The 18,555-nt window shown below is 41.0% G+C and overlaps 2 protein-coding genes across 5 annotated transcripts; one reads left to right on the forward strand and one right to left on the reverse strand.

Annotated features, from left to right (window-relative positions):
- Positions 1-449: 449 nt before the first annotated feature.
- On the forward strand, positions 450-13,903 carry eef1da (eukaryotic translation elongation factor 1 delta a (guanine nucleotide exchange protein)). 4 transcript variants are annotated; one of them, XM_085377636.1, is made up of 11 exons: positions 450-521; positions 904-924; positions 1,833-1,867; positions 2,294-2,872; positions 3,985-4,102; positions 5,678-5,716; positions 6,549-6,627; positions 7,513-7,607; positions 7,986-8,171; positions 13,014-13,208; positions 13,747-13,903. In XM_085377636.1, exons 3-11 carry the CDS (start codon positions 1,854-1,856, stop codon positions 13,783-13,785), a joined length of 1,344 nt encoding a protein of 447 aa, XP_085233762.1. In that variant the 5' UTR covers positions 450-521; positions 904-924; positions 1,833-1,853; the 3' UTR covers positions 13,786-13,903. The 4 variants fall into 4 exon arrangements, with proteins under 4 accessions (XP_085233762.1, XP_085233766.1, XP_085233763.1 ...); XM_085377640.1 differs by lacking the exon at positions 5,678-5,716; XM_085377637.1 differs by lacking the exon at positions 1,833-1,867.
- Positions 13,755-18,388, reverse strand: LOC146613273 (E3 ubiquitin/ISG15 ligase TRIM25-like). Its single transcript, XM_085377641.1, has 7 exons — positions 17,803-18,388; positions 16,940-17,026; positions 16,604-16,837; positions 14,835-14,994; positions 14,684-14,734; positions 14,536-14,595; positions 13,755-14,461 (listed from the first exon to the last, which is right to left on the reverse strand). The coding sequence occupies exons 1-7, from the start codon at positions 18,385-18,387 to the stop codon at positions 13,935-13,937; spliced, it is 1,704 nt and encodes a 567-aa protein (XP_085233767.1). The 5' UTR covers position 18,388; the 3' UTR covers positions 13,755-13,934.
- Positions 18,389-18,555: the final 167 nt, after the last annotated feature.

Below are 18,555 nucleotides of genomic sequence, written 5' to 3' on the forward strand. Positions count from 1 at the left end.
CGTTTGAGTTATTTTTGCTTTTATTTATTTATTTATTTATTTATTTATAAACAGGAGAGGGGGTGGGGAGACCTGCATACCTTTTTAAAGTAATATAAAAGATAATGTGCTGAGGAAGGCGGCACAGCCTGCCAAAACATCAGTAAACTGAGACCGCTGACAGCTAACGTATTCTGCTATGCAGTTCCTGGAGGTTCATGGGTAATGAAGTCTTTGAGCAAAATGGATTCTACCAATTTTGTGCTTTAATGTTAGCTAAAAAGTGAATTCCCTTTATTGTGAGAATTAGTAAACTTGCAGCATGTTTTATTTCTTGTTTTTGACTTATGTTATTTTATATAAATGTTAGATAAGCGTTTAAAATATCGTTAAAGTCGTTAAAACGCTAACGTCCTCCCCCCTCCGCCACTGAAGAATAGAGGGTGCCTGTTAATGTGAGTCCTCTTCTACCGTCGGATTACAGGCGAGGCGGCACGCTAAAGGACTTCTTCTTAGTCATAAAACGTCGAATTAAACCAACAGTAAGTACATTAAAGTTGTATTTTTTCACATGTGGAACATTTTTTAAAAAGTAAGATGATTGTTAACTCTGCAACTTATTCGGAAATTAAAGGGTTTTTTTTAACGCCACGTGGTCAGCTGAACTACAAGTTGGTGGTACTGTGAGAAACTTTGGCTAATGTCAGAGAGTGCAAGCAACCGGCGTAAGCCATCAGTGATATTTACGGTCGTTACTGCTACTTTGATTAGAAATGCATCACAGTTAGAGACTTCTGTTGCTCGTGAATTGTACTTTTCTTTTGGGTTCCCCCTATCCTTTTGGCACTTCTGTAGCTTTATCACAAAGGTTTTTAATATTAAATTGAATTTCAGAGGCTCTCTTGTTTCTCTGTTGCACATTAGCTTCGTATTCTAGTTAACAAGGTGAGTGTCGATGTTGAGGCTACTTTTCAACTAATACTTTAACACATGCACTGGATTTTGCATTCTGGTGATAATTAAAGTAGTTAACACTCATTTGACAGTTTGGAACTGATTTATTTATACATTTTTTTTTCTTAAACATGTTTCTAGTATTTTTGTCAGCGACTCAATATTCACTAATTAGTTTGTCTTGTAGATCATTTCCCCCCCTTATTTCGTGCAAAGCTCAAAGACATTAGCATTGAAAAGTTCGTGCATGTTTGTGGTTTTTGTTTGAAAAGTGAGTGCAGAGAGTACTGTCAGAACGAATTGTTTTAGATCAAACTACATCCTTCAAAATGATGGCTAACCATTGAAAATGTCTTGAAAAGGTTAAATCTGTACTTGTTTTAAGAAGATGTACCTAATAAACTGTCAAATGAGACTACAATAATCAGCCACAATATTAAAACCGGCTCTATCCAGAGCTACTTTGTCCACACAGTCTGGCAGCGGCTTCAAAGTCTTTTTAAGGTGGAGGTTCTCATGATTTAGGCTTGTTTCAACACATCCTGTAGGTGATGTGTTTAGCTTTAAGTTTGAGCCCAAGTAGAAAACCTTGGGTTTTCTATTGTTCCTCAAGCCTTTCCAGAGTAGTGTGCATTGTGCTGGGACTGTCATTGTTATTTGGCAGGGTGTCCTTGGTTGAAAAGTAAAAGTAACATCTACTTGAATGCCAAACCCAGTGTGCCAATGCACTGCAAGCAGGTGATCTGTTTAATTCATTTTTTTACCTGCCAATGGTTTTAATTTTGTGGCCGATCACTGAACACCTGCCATGTGACTGCAAGTTTGTCTGTTTGTTTTGATGTCTTAGGAATGAATTCTGAGTAAACAGTGAATTATTTCAATATCCAATTTTGCAATAGGCACTGTACTTTATCCCCATCATGCCAAAGCAAAGGTGAGCTACAAACTGAGTTAAAATGACTGTTTTGTCTTAGTTAAGGCATAAACAGTGTTTTCTTGTCCTGCTGTATCTAACGGGAGTGGCCTTTTTCTAGTTTTACAGCATATCTGTCTTTATTTTAATTTTTACACCTTAAATGATAATAAACAACTTGATTTGAAATGGACACGAGGGAAATACTGTAAGCAAAACCTAACCTGAAGTTGGGTCTGGTTTGTTTTGGCATGGCTTGTCCGGTGTGAGATGAAAGTCTATTTTGTAACCTTTCTCTGCATTATTTCATAAACATTTATTCATCAAATCTTATGTAAATAAACTATTGACTAACCAGTGAGTGTGAGTGCAGTACCACCTTCACGCTGAACTAATGGCTCTAGTTTCCACCTGTTGCTTCTTTTCTCTCCAAACAATCCAAAAAAGACAAGCAAGTAAAGAAATGGATCAGTCTTGTCAAAATCATCAGCAAAGCAGAGCCCCTCAGAACGCTGTACCTATGGGAACCTTCAGGCAGGGTAGTGTTCCCGCCCTGGAGAGGGGCATCATTAGTGGAGACAACGTCCAGTTTGGGAGGCTGCGTCGTCACACGCGTCTGTCCCAGTCGGAGAGCTCTGGGGCTGAAGAGGAATGGTTGAGCTCCTCAGTGGAGGCGAGTGGCTCGTATGGTCAAAGCCCCGTGCTGCAGGGTTTGCAGGCAGAGGCAGTGTGGTACAACCGCAATATTCACGATCAGGTTGAGAGTGGCGGACTGCTGTCGTCCTCTCCCCGGAGCCCAAACACCAGAGGATTCTTGCTCTATCACTCCAGACCCAATCAAAGTCACCTGCAGGGTCAAGGACCCTCTGTCACCACAGTGAAGGCCTCCGGTACGCCCCACCGTCAGATTGGCAAAGGCCGCAATCGCACCTCCTCTGAGACAGAGCAGGGGGGCAAAGGTAGCAGGGGACCACACCCAAGGAAGAGGGGCATCTCTGAGACGGAAAGCAAGCCCAAACGGGACAAGTATGACACCTCTGTCATGGAGTGAGATGTGACGTGTGCTTTTTGGCTCATTTAACACTTCTTTTTTTTTCTTTTCTTTTTTTTTTTTCTGTGTGTTGGCTGTTTATGCTGACTTCTACCTGTGTGTGGTTTTTTTTTTTTTTGGTTTTTTTTTTTTTTTTTTTTTTTTTTTTTTCTCCCCATACATAGACCTTCTGGTTGAACTTACGTGTGTTGAGGGCAGGTGGACATGTACTGCATATGGAACCAACGTATGTTAATATGGGGTTATTCAAAGTTTGTTCAATCCAGTAAAAATGCCACAGTTGCTTTTCCCAACCCTCTTATTTACCAGCTGCTAGTGTTACGCTTATTTTTAGATTCGGAACATTAAAAAAAACCCACCTTTCTGACCCTTGTGTGCCTGTACATATTTGTTTTCACACATGGAGTCCAGACGATGTCGGGGTGGCCAGGTTGGGACTTTCTCACATGTGACTTACAACAGGAGATAATTAGCATTAAACTTATTCTCATAATGGAAATGCTTCATTTCATTAAGACGTGTGCTGCATGGATTTGCAATGCCTGTGCTTTTCTTTTTTTTTCCTGTTTGACTCTTCAATTGTAACTGTCAGGTGTCGACTACAAAGGAATGCCCAAGTTAGTTGTATACAGTTCTCCCCTTTCAAGGGTAATGGTATGTGTAGTCAGGGGGGGTTGTTGGCAGGCAGTGACTAGCCTTTTGTTCAGTAATCCAGACTCTGCAGATCAGGCAACTCTGTTTGTGTGAGTGTGTAGACTGATGACTGACTGCTGCAGTAATTCACGAGCTGAATGTGACAGGGGTAAATCATAGGTTTCATTTAACCATTCATTTGTTGTCATCTTACAGCTGTAGCTGAAAGCATTGGGGAGAAACTAACTGCAGTGTCAAACTTCACCTGTAGTTCCTGCTGTTGTAACCTGTAATACAGCAAAATCAATCGAACGGCTGTCAAAGTTGTTACGTTGCTTTCCGTCTCAGCAGTTTGGCTATAACGCCTAAAATTCTTGTCTCGTGGTTTGCATATAAATTATCAAACTGTTCTGTTGAATTGCTAAATCTCTCATGAATTCTTATTCTTTTTCAGTACTAACATGAGTGGACTGATCTGCCTTACCACAGAAAGCATCTGGTTTGACAAAAACCGCTACGATGAGGCAGAAAAGCGTTTCTACGAGGGAGTCAACGGACCTGCCACGCAGCAGGTACAGAAACTTCATCAATCCATTTCTTAAATGCTAAACACTTTTAGAGGGTTTTAATCTGTAGTCTTTACTCAGAGCTATTCTGCCTGACTCTTTTGGTTCATGCCCTCCTGTCGGTGGCAGCGCAGCTCCCTTTTAGACAGTGTCCTGTTGATTCAGGCAGTAGTTACATCATCTTCTGTCACAGCTCATGGCAGCCTGGAGCAGCTGTGTGCATGTGAGTTAAGCCTCTCGATTTAGAAGTGGCTTGTACTAGCAAGAGGGTCAGGTGGTTTGGCAGCTGTCTTATCTTCTCAGGGCTGCTGCAGCAGTTCTTGGAGTTTCTATATAATGCTGGGAAAACAATGAAAAGAACCACATGCAGATAGTCTTGATTTTATGTGCAGAGTTATTTATAGATCTCTACAACTGATGTTGCTTGAGGGCTCCACAGGTAGACATGTCAGTGCATTTTATTGAATCAGGTTGGAAAAAGTTTAAATGAAAGGTCACGTCTCAGGACACAAGTGTGTGGGGGATTACATCGGCAGCATGAGCTGCTGGTTAGGCCATCGTGCCAGGCTCATGTACCCTCAGGTCTGCTCCCAGAGTCTGTAACTTTTGTATTGCTACATCAAATGCAAATAGATAAGACAAGTTTTGTGTGTGTGGGGGGTGTTTTTGTTTTTTGGGTGGGAGGGTGTAAGGTTTGCCTCTATTTTACAGAAGGAAAAGGGAGGGGGGGGGGGAAGCCTTTATTAAACCAGTCGCCCCACTTTTGTCAGTCCTGCACACTGCTTTGTCTTTGACTGCTTCTACTTCATTAGCTCTTTTCCCACACGTGCCTGCGGGTTAGGTGAGATGATGCCATCATGCAGGACATTGCTAAATCCACTAGGAAAATGTAGAGTGAGTACCACATTGTGCATGAACTGCAGATGTTCACCGTGTCATAATGTGGAATTGAAGTGTAAATGGCAACATTTTGTGCAGTCCATATTGAGCATTCACATGCCGTGTAGTACCAGTTTTTGTTTTATAATAATCATAATCATCATCAGTGGTTTTTAATGTTTTGCTAGCAGTATACGTTGGTGTCGTTTCAAAAACGGGTCTTGCACGTAATTGTTGTAATTGTTCCTCCTCTCCTTTATTAATACGAGATTCCTTCTTAAAAATCTAATGTTAGTGATCAAGATTAAAATGAACTATTTTGGTTATCACCAGGCTACAGTTGTTACTTACAAATATGGTAACTTCTTTCACTGTAATACAAAGATTGTTTGAGGACCAGTAATGGAAAAATGACACAGACTTTAGTTTCAGTGGGGGGGAAAGGACAAGACTATTTCTTTGGTTTAAGGTGAGGTTTATAAGAACTTATTTTCATGGGGGGAGCAAGGAGGACAACCTGTAGTTGGTCTGCTTTTATTCTTTCGTGCATGTAAATATGAGCACCAGTTGACAGTAGTATCCCAATAAATTGTAAAATATTGATCTCTTTGTACCTACATCTTCTACTTTTCCTGTTGTTTTCATGTTTCCCCCCTCATTTACCCTTTACATCACCGGGTGCTGGTGATAACTGGCGTGCAGCAGGCCAAAGGTCGCCAGCAGAAACGGCGGCACAGAAACGTAAGTCGGTCGCACAGCTTTGCTGCTCAGGCAATGCTGGAAATGCTGCATGAATGAGACAGCAATGCTGGCTGCGTCTGCTGCTGCCTGACCTGGAGTGTGTTATTCATCACGACATCATGGTATCTCATCCTGTTCCACCACCTCTCGCCATCCAGCTTCCTTTTCTATGTCTGTCAATATAATTGATTTAGACTGCTTCTAATAAAGCTGATTTCATTTATTCTAGACATTGTGTTATGATTATAGTTGTGATTATCAGTTTTGATCAAACTGCTAATGATTCTTGGAAGCAAACTGTTTTCTGAGAGTTCGAGTTGGATAAGGTCAGTATCAGCCTCCCAGCTTTGTTAAAGACTGGAAGCAGAAGGTTAAAAAGGCAGATGACAATTTAAAGGAAAAGAGAGCTCTCATTATACTGTCAGTCACCATAAACTTGTTTTGGGATTTTTTTTTTTTCTTTTTTTTTTCTTTATTTTGTTTTGTTTTTGTTTGTTTTTTGGCGAGTGTTGTATTTCTGTTCCCCATTTTAAAGCAGTTTGCTTTCAATCTCTTTGTTAACAGGCTGGAGGCTAATGATGAATTACTATCAATCTGACTCGGAAAGAAGCAATCTTGTTCTGCTTCAAAATTCATTGGAGATGGAGTTGATTTCTAATCAGTGTTTTGTGTTTAAATCTTTTTTTTTTTACCCCTGCATGTTTTTTGGTTTTGCTTGCTTTTTCACATCAGCCTTGGGTTTGTTCTTGACCTGTGCGTTAATGCATTTGTTGCTGTGTTTGCTGTCCTGCAGTGTGACTCTTGGTGTTAATTTGTGGTGTTCTTCCCGCAGTCATCCTCACATGCAGGAGACCAGGAGCTGGTTTCACGCATGAAGAGCCTGGAGCTGGAGAACCAGACCCTGCACAAAGGTTTGTGCTTAAACTATAATACACATGTTCAAGATTTTATCGAAATAAAACATGACATTATAAAAGAGCTGCTTGTAGTAAAATATTGCAGGGCGGCAGTCAGACGTGTTGCACAGTTTCAAGATGAGGTTTTTTTGGTGTTCCTTCAGTTAGGTTTGCAGCTTATCTGTCAGGACAGTGAGCCTTGATACATCAGTGCGCCAAGCTGCTGCACCCAGATGTTTGCCTGTACACAAGTGTGCACATTGCTACGACGCAGACCACAACAGTTGTAGTTTGTCTGTTTATTGCAGTGATGTTAATGAGCAGATTGATCAGGACACAAAGTCAAAAGTTTAATTCCATGAAATTAAAACTACTGATTTCTTTTAAAGAAACTTTTTTTTTTTTTTTTTTTTTTTCTTCTTAAACAAATAAACCCCGTGGTTGAGCAGATTCTCAGTTTGTAGCTTTCATGATCAAAATCGGCCAAAACCAGTATCAGGTTGACCTTAAAGGTGTCTGGAATCTGAATCACCCAAAAAAAAAAACTGTTTAGTGCAAATCTATTTAAAGGGTTTACTTAATCATCTTGACAGGTTCAGTCTTTTCTTACATGCATACATCTGTCTGCAGGGTGTACACACCCATGATGAATGGTGGTAAACAATCAATTTGGCTATTACTGTTACAAAAATGTAGGAAACTGTGGAGAAGTTCAAAGCAAAATGTGGAGAGGCTGATGAGGGATCGTAAACCAGCACAAACAGATTTGAATGTGTCAAAGTCAACCCTGATAACCTATACATACCAGCTTGAGATGTACCCTTATTTGTAAGCTCGTTTTTGCTGCCCCCAAGTGGCAAATGCATGTATTTGACTTTGACTTTGTGTTTGCTTGTGTAGTGGTGGTTGAGATGAGGGCAACCCTGCAGAAGCTAGAGTCCAGAGTGGCTGTGCTGGAGAAGAGCCCAACACCAGCAGCCATCCCTGCTGCAAAGGTAGATGCTGTGGGATGTTCATAGCTTCTAAAACAGACGTCTTTCGGGGGGTCCTACAAATCTTCTCTGTACTTGAATTCAAGTTTTGATGTTAATCAAAAGGGAAACGTGTACACTGGCAGATCACACTTTTGGTTTTGATTTGAAGTCATTTCTTTAATCTTCTGTCGTGTGTGTGTGTGTGTGTCCTTGTCCTTGTCTGGTTGTTTGATTGTATTTTTATTCAAATGTCTTGTACCTGCGCCCCTTCCTTATTTCATATAATCAATTGAAGTTCCTTTCCTTCATGCCTTTCACTGTGATGTTTTGAGTCACGCACTAGAAAGACTATTTGTAAAATACACCATCTATTCCCTTTTTTCCATCTGCATTGTCCAGGTTGCTCCAGTCAAACAGGAAAAAGTGATAAATGGTGACGATGATGACATAGACTTGTTTGGCAGCGACGAGGAAGATGAGGAGGCAGAACGTATAAAGCAGGAGCGCTTGGAGGCCTACGCAGCCAAGAAGGCAAAGAAACCAGCTCTCATTGCTAAGTCATCCATCCTGCTGGATGTCAAACCTGTAAGTATCTATTAGGGGTGCAACGATATTCGTATCGATATTGAACCGTTCGATACAGTGCTTTCGGTTCGGTACGCATATGTATCGAACAATACAACATTTGTAATTTATTTTATCAACTTTCCTTCCGACGATGCTGTCTGTGTTGAGCGCTCAGTGAATCTGTGTTCGACTACTCCGCCTAGGCTGCACTGTCGAGCGCAGATCCACTGAGCGCTCAACACAGACAGCATAGTCAGAAGGAAGAGCGCAGGGCAAGCTAGCAAGACACATGGACCTCCCCCACCCTCATTCAGATCTGGCGTTTGGAATTATTTTGGTTTTCATGTGACGTATGACCCTGAAGGTAAGCGAGTCATGGACTAAAGTAAAACAGTATGTTGGATGTGCCACGCAATGCTCAATTACATGGGTGGGAACTAGTGTGTTAGCGCAGTTAGCTCGTTAACGTGTTGGCCGTCTAGCCCCATGCACGGGGCGATCAGCGGTAGCTCGTTAACGGAGATTTGCCGTGTTGTGGCGTTAAGGTCATTTCAACGAGATTAACCTGAAAGCACTAGTGGGAACACAACGAATATGACTGCACATTTACGCCGACATCATCCTAGTGCAAAGACCAAAACAACAAGCATGCTACTAACTTTAGCCGAGTCATTTAGACAGCTGTTAGCACATGATTCTCCTTATGCTGCTGAGAATATAGCCCAGAAGAAGCGGATAGTATAGCTTTTATTTTGGAAAGAGACATTTCTCTGTAATAAACTCTCTTTTCCAAAGATGAGTGATTCCTCAATCAGATACAGGGCTTGCAATATCGCTAGCCCGACGTCCTGGAGCTAGCGATTTTTTTTTTTCAGTCGGGCTACCAAAATCTATCTCTGCCCTGCCCGTCGGGCTATTGTAGGAAGGAAAAATATATGTCAATGCTTTTGCATTCTTTCAGAAATGTAGCTGGGTTATTATGTCATTGGCATCGGTGAGCCACTGTCAATATGTGAAATATTGAAATCGCGTTTGAATTTGCGCTTGTTTTTTTGCTTTCACTTTGCAATCGTGCGAACTGTGCATAGAGAGCGACAGCACTGATTGGTGAGTGATGATAATTTGTGCACCAATTCCTCTGACATCGTCTTATTAATCGTTAGCTTACTATGCAAACATGACAAGTGAAATCTCCTGCAGCAAGCTTAAACATGTGAGAGGTTGATCGCGCAGAGAATCGCTGAGCTTATGTGAGTGCATGTGTAAAAGCAGCAGGATATATATTTGACTACGATGACCTGGATGACTGAGAACCTTCACAGACAGATATATATTTTAGTTCTGCTGAGCCAAATAAGACAGGTCAGGGTGAAGAAGTGACAGCCAAAGAAAAGCTTACCACAAAACGGAAAAGTTATGACAAATCAGACTATAAGGCAAAAAGAAAGTGCAGCTTTATGGTTTCATGGACAAAATAATTTCTGTGGCTGTAATATGACAAGCTAAATAACCAGGGCTGCACATAAGTGGTCCGCAGGTGCGCATTCGCTGTCAAAATAAAAAACACGCACAAGGGTTAGGGTTAAATTTAAAAACTGTACTTTTGAGTTAAAATATATATTTTGTCTTATTTAATGAATCATTTCAATGTAAGCAGCTATCTCCTGGAAGTTTTCAGTCTTTTGAATATGTGGCTTTACAGCTGAAGGCCCCATCCAAAGTTGTGTTTCTTAATGTTTACAGGCCTCCCAAATACTGCACAGACTTTTTTAATGACCTCAGTGAACTGCTGTCTGTGATCTGTGTTGATTTTGACTGTGTAATTATTGCTGGGGATTTTAACATTCATGTGGACAACCCTCAGGACAAAGGGACTAAAGACCTGAGTAACACTCTGGGCAACTTTGGGCTGACTCAGCATGTAACAGAGGCCACACATAATAGAGGACACACTCTTGACCTACTGATCTCCAAAGGCCTGAGCATTTCAAAGGTTACTGTGTCTGATGTGGGCCTGTCTGATCATTACTGTGTTTTCTTTGAAAGTAAAATCTCAGCCCACACAAATATCTCAACAACAGTGATCACAAAACGGTGTATAACTGAACACAGTAGTGCAATTTTTAACCAGGTCTTCCCATTAACACCTGACCTGCCCAGAGGGTCAGTCAATGAGCTCATCAATAGCTTCAATGCTAACATGTTAAATGTAATGGACACTATTGCTCCCATTAAGGTGAAGGTTATCTCTGGAAGGAAAAAGTCTCCATGGAGAAACTCCACACTGGTGAAAAAAGAAAAAAGAGAGTGTAGGAAAGCTGAGCGCAGATGGAGAAAAACAAACCTCCAGGTTCATTATGACATTTATAAAGAGAAACTTCACAATTATAATTTACAACTGAGGAATGCAAGGAGGTCCTACTTCTCTGACATCATCACTAAAAACAGCCATAATGCTCGGGTCTTATTTTCTACAGTTGACAGGCTAACAAACCCTCCTGTGTCAGTGGCAGCTGAACTTCATTCGACCATGGCCTGCAATGACTTTGCCAAATTCTTCACTGAAAAAATCCAAAAAATTAGACAAGCAATTGGTACATCAACAGCAGATCCAGGATATGTACTGTGTCCACCAAAAAACTGTTTAAACACCATGAAACAGTTTCAACCTATTAACAGCAAAGACCTGGAGGACATCTTAGGTAAACTGAACTCCTCCTCCTGCTGTTTAGATGTCCTGCCAACAAGTTTTTTCAAAAAGGTCTCAAAGACTTTAGAGTCAGACCTGTTACAGATCGTCAACTTTTCTTTATTATCAGGTGTGTTTCCAGAATCACTAAAAACTGCTGTAATCAAACCTATACTGAAAAAGGACAATCTTGACAAGACACAAATGAACAACTACAGGCCGATCTCAAATCTCCCGTTTTTAAGTAAGATCATTGAAAAAGCAGTTTCTCAACAGCTCAGTTACTTCTTAAAACAGAATAATTGCTACGATGCCTTCCAGTCAGGTTTTAGACAGAACCACAGCACTGAAACCGCTCTGACCAAAGTGTTTAATGACATATGTCTGAATACAGACAGTGGAAAAATGTCAGTCCTAGTTTTACTGGATCTCAGTGCAGCATTTGATACAGTTGACCATAACATATTACTCAAACGACTGGAGAACTGGACAGGTCTTTCAGGAACTGTACTAAACTGGTTCAAAACATACGTAGAAAACAGGAAATACTTTGTATCAATAGGTAACTTCACATCTGAGCAGACAAGTATCACATGTGGAGTTCCCCAAGGTTCCATCTTGGGACCCCTTCTGTTTAACATCTACATGCTCCCACTGGCACAGATTATAAACAACAACAAAATAAACTATCACAGCTATGCAGATGACACACAAATATATATCACAATGTCACCAGGAGACCGAGGCCCTGTACAGGCTCTTGGTAAATGCATTGAGGAAATCAATGACTGGTTGTGCCACAATTTTCTCCAGCTAAACAAAAACAAAACTGAGGTAATAGTCTTTGGCGCCAAAGAAAAATGATTACAGGTCACCAGAGAACTTCAATCTATACATCTAAAAACCACAAACCAGGCGAGAAATTTGGGTGTAGTGATGGATGCAGACCTAAACTTAGAAAAACACATTAAGACAATAACAAAGTCAGCTTACTATCACCTCAAGAATATATCAAGGATAAAAGATCTGATGTCTCAACAGGACCTGGAAAAACTAGTCCATGCATTCATCTTTAGTAGGCTTGATTACTGTAACAGCATCTTTACAGGTCTACCTAAAAAATCAGTCAGACAACTACAGCTCATTCAGAACTCTGCTGCTCGAGTCCTCACTAAGACCAAAAAAGTGGACCACATCAGTCCAGCTCTGAGGTCCTTACACTGGCTACCTGTCCGTCAGAGGATAGACTTTAAAGTTCTGATGCTGGCCTATAAAGCTTTGAATGGTTTAGGACCAAAATACATCAATGACCTCCTGACCCAGTATGAACCATCCAGATCCCTCAGGTCATCTGGATCCGGTCTTTTATCAGTTCCCAGAGTCAGAACCAGACACGGAGAAGCTGCATTCAGCTTTTATGCTCCTTATATCTGGAACAAACTCCCAGAAAGCCTCAGATCAGCTGAAACACTCAGTTTATTTAAATCCAGGTTGAAGACTCACCTGTTCTCAGCTGCATTTGAATAAAGCACCAAATCCACACTTTAAGCTTAAATTTCAAAACTTACATTTAACTACTGATTTTATCTATTCTGATTTTATCTGTTTTGATTTTATATACTGTTTTGTTTGTTTGTTAATTAGTTAGTTTATTTGCTTGTTTTAATCAATTTTAAATCATGCTTTTTATTTGTTCTTGTTTCTAATGTCTCTGTAAAGCACTTTGAATCACCTTGTTGTTGAATTGTGCTATACAAATAAACTTGCCTTGCCTTATAATTTTAATAAATGACAAATTAAAAAGGCACGAACATTTTTTTTTGTATCGAAAAAATATCGAACCGTGACACCAAAGTATCGAACCGAACCGTGAATTTTGTGTATCGTTGCACCCCTAGTATCTATCGAAGCATAAAAGATTTTCACATGTGCAAGTTTTTCTTTAAAATTTTAATTTGATACATTTTATTCGTGGTTAAGGGTTTTGGGGGGTTTTTTTGGGTTTTTTTTTCTGGTAAATCCTGAAAAACTGACTAGTCTGTAATAGTAATGATTGTTGAAGAGGAAAAAATTTTTTAAAAACTTTTAAGCGATACATTTTAACTGTAATGTGAGCTGTGTCATTGAACCCGATTGGTATTTGTGTCTCTCCCCTTCTTGTGTGTGTTTAGTGGGACGATGAGACGGATATGGCTAAGCTGGAGGAGTGTGTGCGCTCGGTGCAGATGGACGGGCTCCTGTGGGGAGCTTCCAAGCTGGTGCCAGTCGGCTATGGCATCAAGAAGCTGCAGATCAGCTGTGTGGTTGAGGACGATAAAGTTGGCACAGACATCCTGGAAGAGGAGATCACCAAGTTTGAGGACTATGTAAGTAACAATCACAGAGGTGTAAACAGTTTGTGGTGTTGAGCCATGTTTTAACTTACATTTATGCAACAGTTGTCACAATGCAGCTGGACGAGAGTTTTACATGCCAGTGTTCAGATTAGAAATGGTTCCCTCCTTTCACCAGACAAATATTGTTTCTCCAAAAATGCTTACATCCTTTGTAATAAGATTATCTATATATAGATAGGTTTGTTTTTGTTTATTAAAGAGGTGGTTTCTTCCTCTTTATGGACTCCTAACTCTCCATTCATGAATCTAGTCGTTATCTTTTATTCTGCTCTGAGATATGAATCAAATTCATTTTACTTTTTAATCATTGGTGCAAGAAATCATATATTGCAGTAAACATTTAGTGAAGACTTCTCACTCACTCATCACAAAAAGCATCTTTTACCAGTTTTGTAAGTTAATCAGTAAAACAACTTTATTTAAATAATGGCTTTCATTACATTAAATCTTAATAGCATAAATATGTTGCAATAACTGACTTTGCATTCAATTCTTTCTTCCTCTGTAGATCCAGAGTGTCGATGTTGCTGCCTTCAATAAGATCTAAGCTCCTCCAGCCCTTCACCTGCTCCACCAAAGTGTTGTTGCTGCTGCGGGTGTGTGGTTAATAAAAAGAAAAGCAAATCTTTGAGCACAAACATCTGCCTCAGTTTCCTCATTCTCACTGAAATGAATTATTCTGCCTGTCTTCACATGTTAAATTGAGCACAGCTTCAAAGTGGAGCCCAGCCCCACCCAGAATCCAGGGTATAGAGGCTGCGTGAATGTGATCTTCTCTTTGTGAAGCAGAACCATTGCATCAGAAACATTAAAGAAGGATAAAGTCCCACCTCTGAAATCTAGATACACTCCTATTCTGCTAGCACACTGGGCACTGAGAGTCATGCTCTCCTTATTGTGCTGAAATGAGCAGGCTGTGGGTGAGCAGTCCAGGCTCCACGATTTAGAGTTGTGCCCCAGCTTGCACTCGCTCCCTCCTCCGGCCCGGCTCATGTTCTTGTAGCACACGCCGACGGAAACCCCTCCGTTTCCGGTCCACTCGATCTCCCAGTAGCAGCGTCCAGCCATCCCGGCCTTACACAGCACCTGTGCCCAGCTGGTGAAGCGGTCTGGGTGGTCCGCGTAGGGCTGCGGGTCGGCGCGTGTGGTCACGGCTCGTTGCCCGTCAGAGAAGCACAAGTAAGAGTTGGCAGTGTTCGGGTCCAGGATTATATCGTTGTAATCTGGACAGAAGATGAGCGTGTGCTACAGATGACTGTATTTGATGGTGGTATGATTTGTAAATGATCGTACTCACATTGAAGAAAATCAGCTCTCGTCTTTGGTTCTGAGTTGTAGGGTATGTCAGCGTCTTTAACTGTTAGATTTAGAGGATAAAGGGTTAAATTAAATTTAAGTGACAGTTTTCTAAGTTGCTTTTGTGTGTGAGGTTTAGTAAATCTCACCTTTAGCCTTTTCAGAGTTGTTCTTACTGCTGCTTTCTTTCAGTAAAGTGACTGAAAATGTAAATTAGAAAATAAAGGTGTTGGGGTTTCTTTGTAAATCGTGTGTTGCAATGAGAAGTGAAGTAAAGGGTACATTTACGTCACTACTTACCCTTTTCAGATATTTTGGAGAATTCTTTTTGAAGTGTATCATCCAGATTGTCCTTCAGGTTAACCAGCGCCCCTTTCGTGGTTTTATACATCAAATAATGAAGCGCATCAGTGCTGGGCATCTCCACGGGCTTTGTAGGGAAGTGAAGAGACTTGCACTTCTGCAAAAACATTCAACACAACAGCATTTGAATTAGGGCTGTTGGATATAACAATATATATCGGATGACCACAACTGTTTACGGCAATTTTTTTTTTTTTTTCATCGTTTTGACGGTCACTGTAGTGGCTATATTAATTTCTTAAAGTTCTCTTTCTCTTATATTTAATATAACCACACTGTGGACGGACGAGCCTGTTTTTATGCATTAGCAACAATGATGGTAACACTATCGTGTGTCCGCTTGTTTATTTTCCATATAAACCTTTCACAATAAAGCTCAGGATCCTGTTGAGACTTTTCAAAATAAACTGAATCACGTGAAAGAGCAGATTATTTACGGATGAGAAGTAAAAAAAGATCCGCCATGTGCTAAAAAATAAACCTTAGAGTCAATCGTTAGAACAGGCTTTTCCCCGCAGCGCGCCGTGTAATAAATACTCAAAGAAAACGGTCGTTACAACTTATGTCTAAAAATGTATCGTTTCAGTCATCTGTTAAAACACTCGACTCCAGGTACATCACGCGCAGCTGGAAACACTTCCCGAGCTGCCCGAGATTCACAGAATTTACAGAAAATGTTACATTTTTGTGATTTATATCGTCATCGGACGATATAATTCTTATATCGGGATATGAGATTTTGGTCATATCGCACAGCCCTAATTTGAATACAAATGCAGCAGGTGTAAATAAACCAGGAAGGCTCGCAGAACAGTTGTGGTGAATCGCTTACAGCCCAGACCATAATTAAAGAGCAAGTTTTATTTATTTATTTTTAATTTAATAAAAAGGATTAAAAGGAGACAAAACATTTAAATATATTATCGTGCTGAATACTTTGGATGTGTTTGATAAATAGGCCATTTGGCTGCAGTTCAAACATTACTCAGGTTAACATGGATCCAAATAGGGGAAAGCAGGGTCATAAGACGACAAGCATAAGTCGGCAGGTTTGACCTTTTCCATAGTTCTGCATCAGTAAACATACAGGAGTCTTTCTGGGAAGGGACCTTACAAAGTGCCTTTGCCAAATGATGTGTGACTGAAGTTCACTGCAACTCTGCAACTTCTGAATTTTAAAGTTTGTAATTTGAGTTTTCACTTCAGTTTTTCTCATGCTAAGTTTCAGATTTGTCCTTGATTCTGGAGATCCTGGAAACACTTCAACAGACGCTGAATGAACTTTAGTGTTAGTAGCTAAAGCTGATAGCACACGTGTCATTTGGATTATTTATCATCCTCAGTTAAATCTCACTTCATAAGTAAATATAGAAATTACAGTGTACTTAGTTTTAGATGTGATTAATTTCAGTAATTTTTAAGAGGAACAGTGAAAGTAAATTATCTAGACGTTAGTAAAATGGGAAATAACCTCACTGTCTTCTGCCTGATTAGGATTTCCCTCACCATCCAAAGCCAAAAGAGGTAAGTGAACACTAAACTGAGCAGAATGTGTATTTATAAAACCCCTTTCTGGCCTCAGGGCCCCAAATCAGCAAAGTATATCAAAAAGCTTTGAACCTTTCCCTTATAAGAGAGACTTGTGGTTAGATTAAAAACAAAAGTCAATCTTTCCCACATTTTTAGTTCAAACTTCAGTTTCACACCTGAAGAAAGTGGATGTGGTCTTCAGTGTGAGAGAGCTTCTCCAGCTCAGCGCCGGTCCTCTTGAGCTCGGCCATCTCCTTCTGTATCTTCTCCAGCTCCTCCTCAGCCTGACTGACGGCTGCTTTGCCCTGGACTCTGATCAGCTCCTTCACCTCGCTGTTCTGTTTCTCAATGGATCGGATCAGCTTGGAGAAAATCCTCTCACTCTCCTCCTGTGCAGCCTCCGTGGAGTGCTGTGGAAGATAAAAGTTTCCTCTTTTGGTCCCCTGGATTCACTGGAACTGCACTTTTGACAAAGACACATTTTAAAGCTCCCGGAGAGGAAATACACTCACCTTGATGTATCTGATTACGTATCGTAGTTCCTTCTCACTCTCCTTCAGTTTCTGCACAGACTTCAAAGAGGTCTCCTGGAGTTTTTTCTAAGAGAATACAAAAGATGAATATCAATCACATGGAGCAGTCCCCTGTGCCGCTTAGGCGAATAATTTTTCGCGGCTGCATTTCACGGTGGAAAGTTTTGATTTCAAAAATCAAAGGATGGCAGTACAGTAGGAGGCCTTTGGTCTTCCAGCCAAGATACAGCAGCAGGACCAAAGCACACGTTACTCTGCTTGTGTTCAATATTTTCAATGCTGAGTTTTCTTCATTTGTATATAATGGCTATCACTGTGACTTTGTAGCCTTTTCCAGAGTGACACATATCAGTGACTTTGTTCTCATCTTTTCTTGTGTTGCTTTAAAGACAATCTTAGTCTACTTCATATGTTTTAAGTGATTCCTTGATTCAACAGGTCTGGCAGCAAAACTCAGCTTTCCAAAAAATGTCGATTAAGAGTTTTTTGAGCTTACATCATAGACTGTACACATGACCTTATCTGGAAAAAAGGAAAATATTCAACAAGCAGCCTAACAGGTAACAGCCTCTAATTGGTCGGTTTTTCTTTCTTTCTCATTCCTCATCTGGCTCTCTCTGGCTTTAACACTTACCTCTACAGACTGAGGAGTACTATCCCTAAGTACTGATTTGATATGTAAATCTTGACAAGTTTCCCCTTAAAATCCAAATTTGTGCTGCCAGTAAAAGCTCTCTGTCTAAATAAAGGTCTTAGAAAGCCAATAGAAGGTCAAGTGCACATTTTGAATTTCAAATCCACTCAGAAAAGATGGCAAAAAAAAGAAAAATGCTCAAACCCACCTGCTGTTTTGCCCTCTCGTCCACCACGGAGACAGTTTCATGGCCCTTATGGCTCTCTTTAACACACTGCGAGCACACACAGTGCTGGTCATTGTGACAGTACAGCCTCAGTAACTTATCGTGCTGGGGGCACAGCTTCTCTTTCAGCTGATCCGAAGGTGGGATCAGCTTATGTCCCTTTCCACGAAAGCGTTCTTCGTGGGCTTTCAGGTGAGAGGCGCAGTACGACCCTACGCACATAAGGCATGACTTCACGGCTTTGCTTTTTCTCACCGTACATGAAGTGCATTTCACCTCCTCTGGTTTGCTGGATTGTTGACTTTCGGCCTGAAATCCGGTTTTCTGAAGCTTTTCCACCAGTTCACCCAGAACAGTGTTCCTGCTCAGGAGAGGTCTCGGGTTGAACACCTGCCTGCACTGAGGACAGCTCCACTGACCTTTCTGCTTCGCCCTGTTCCAGTAGTCTTCAATGCACTCCAGGCAGTAGCTGTGTCCACAGGGGATCGTCACTGGGTCTCTTAACACCTCCAGGCACACTGAACAGCAGAACTGGTCCTGCTCAACAGAAATCGTTGTGGCTGCCATTTCCTGCACTCTCGACTGAAACTAGAACAGGCAAAGATGGGCGTAGTTCACAGGTGTGCTGACAGCAGCTTCTCATGTTTCACCTGCTGCAACCTGAAGCCTCCAATCACAGCCAGCAAAGAAGCAAATGGGCCGTCCCAGAGAGCCTGTGCAAAGACCAGCCTGACA

Source organism: Diplotaxodon limnothrissa, linkage group LG18 (genome assembly GCF_057381915.1).
Source record: "Diplotaxodon limnothrissa isolate DT_005_m linkage group LG18, D_limnothrissa_male_GT1.1, whole genome shotgun sequence".
Classification (NCBI taxonomy): Eukaryota; Metazoa; Chordata; class Actinopteri; order Cichliformes; family Cichlidae; genus Diplotaxodon; species Diplotaxodon limnothrissa.

What these genes read in the sequence shown, in the direction of transcription:
- eef1da (XM_085377636.1), top strand. An exon ending in GAACCAGACCCTGCACAAAG is followed by an intron (nt 6,628 to 7,512) that starts GTTTGTGCTTAA and finishes TTGCTTGTGTAG; the next exon opens with TGGTGGTTGAGATGAGGGCA. An exon ending in CAGCCATCCCTGCTGCAAAG is followed by an intron (nt 7,608 to 7,985) that starts GTAGATGCTGTG and finishes TGCATTGTCCAG; the next exon opens with GTTGCTCCAGTCAAACAGGA.
- LOC146613273 (XM_085377641.1), bottom strand. Translation starts at nt 18,387, where the DNA reads ATGGCAGCCACAACGATTTCTGTTGAGCAGGACCAGTTCTGCTGTTCA. An exon ending in ACGAGAGGGCAAAACAGCAG is followed by an intron (nt 17,027 to 17,802) that starts GTGGGTTTGAGC and finishes GTATTCTCTTAG; the next exon opens with AAAAAACTCCAGGAGACCTC. An exon ending in CAACTCTGAAAAGGCTAAAG is followed by an intron (nt 14,596 to 14,683) that starts GTGAGATTTACT and finishes TAAATCTAACAG; the next exon opens with TTAAAGACGCTGACATACCC.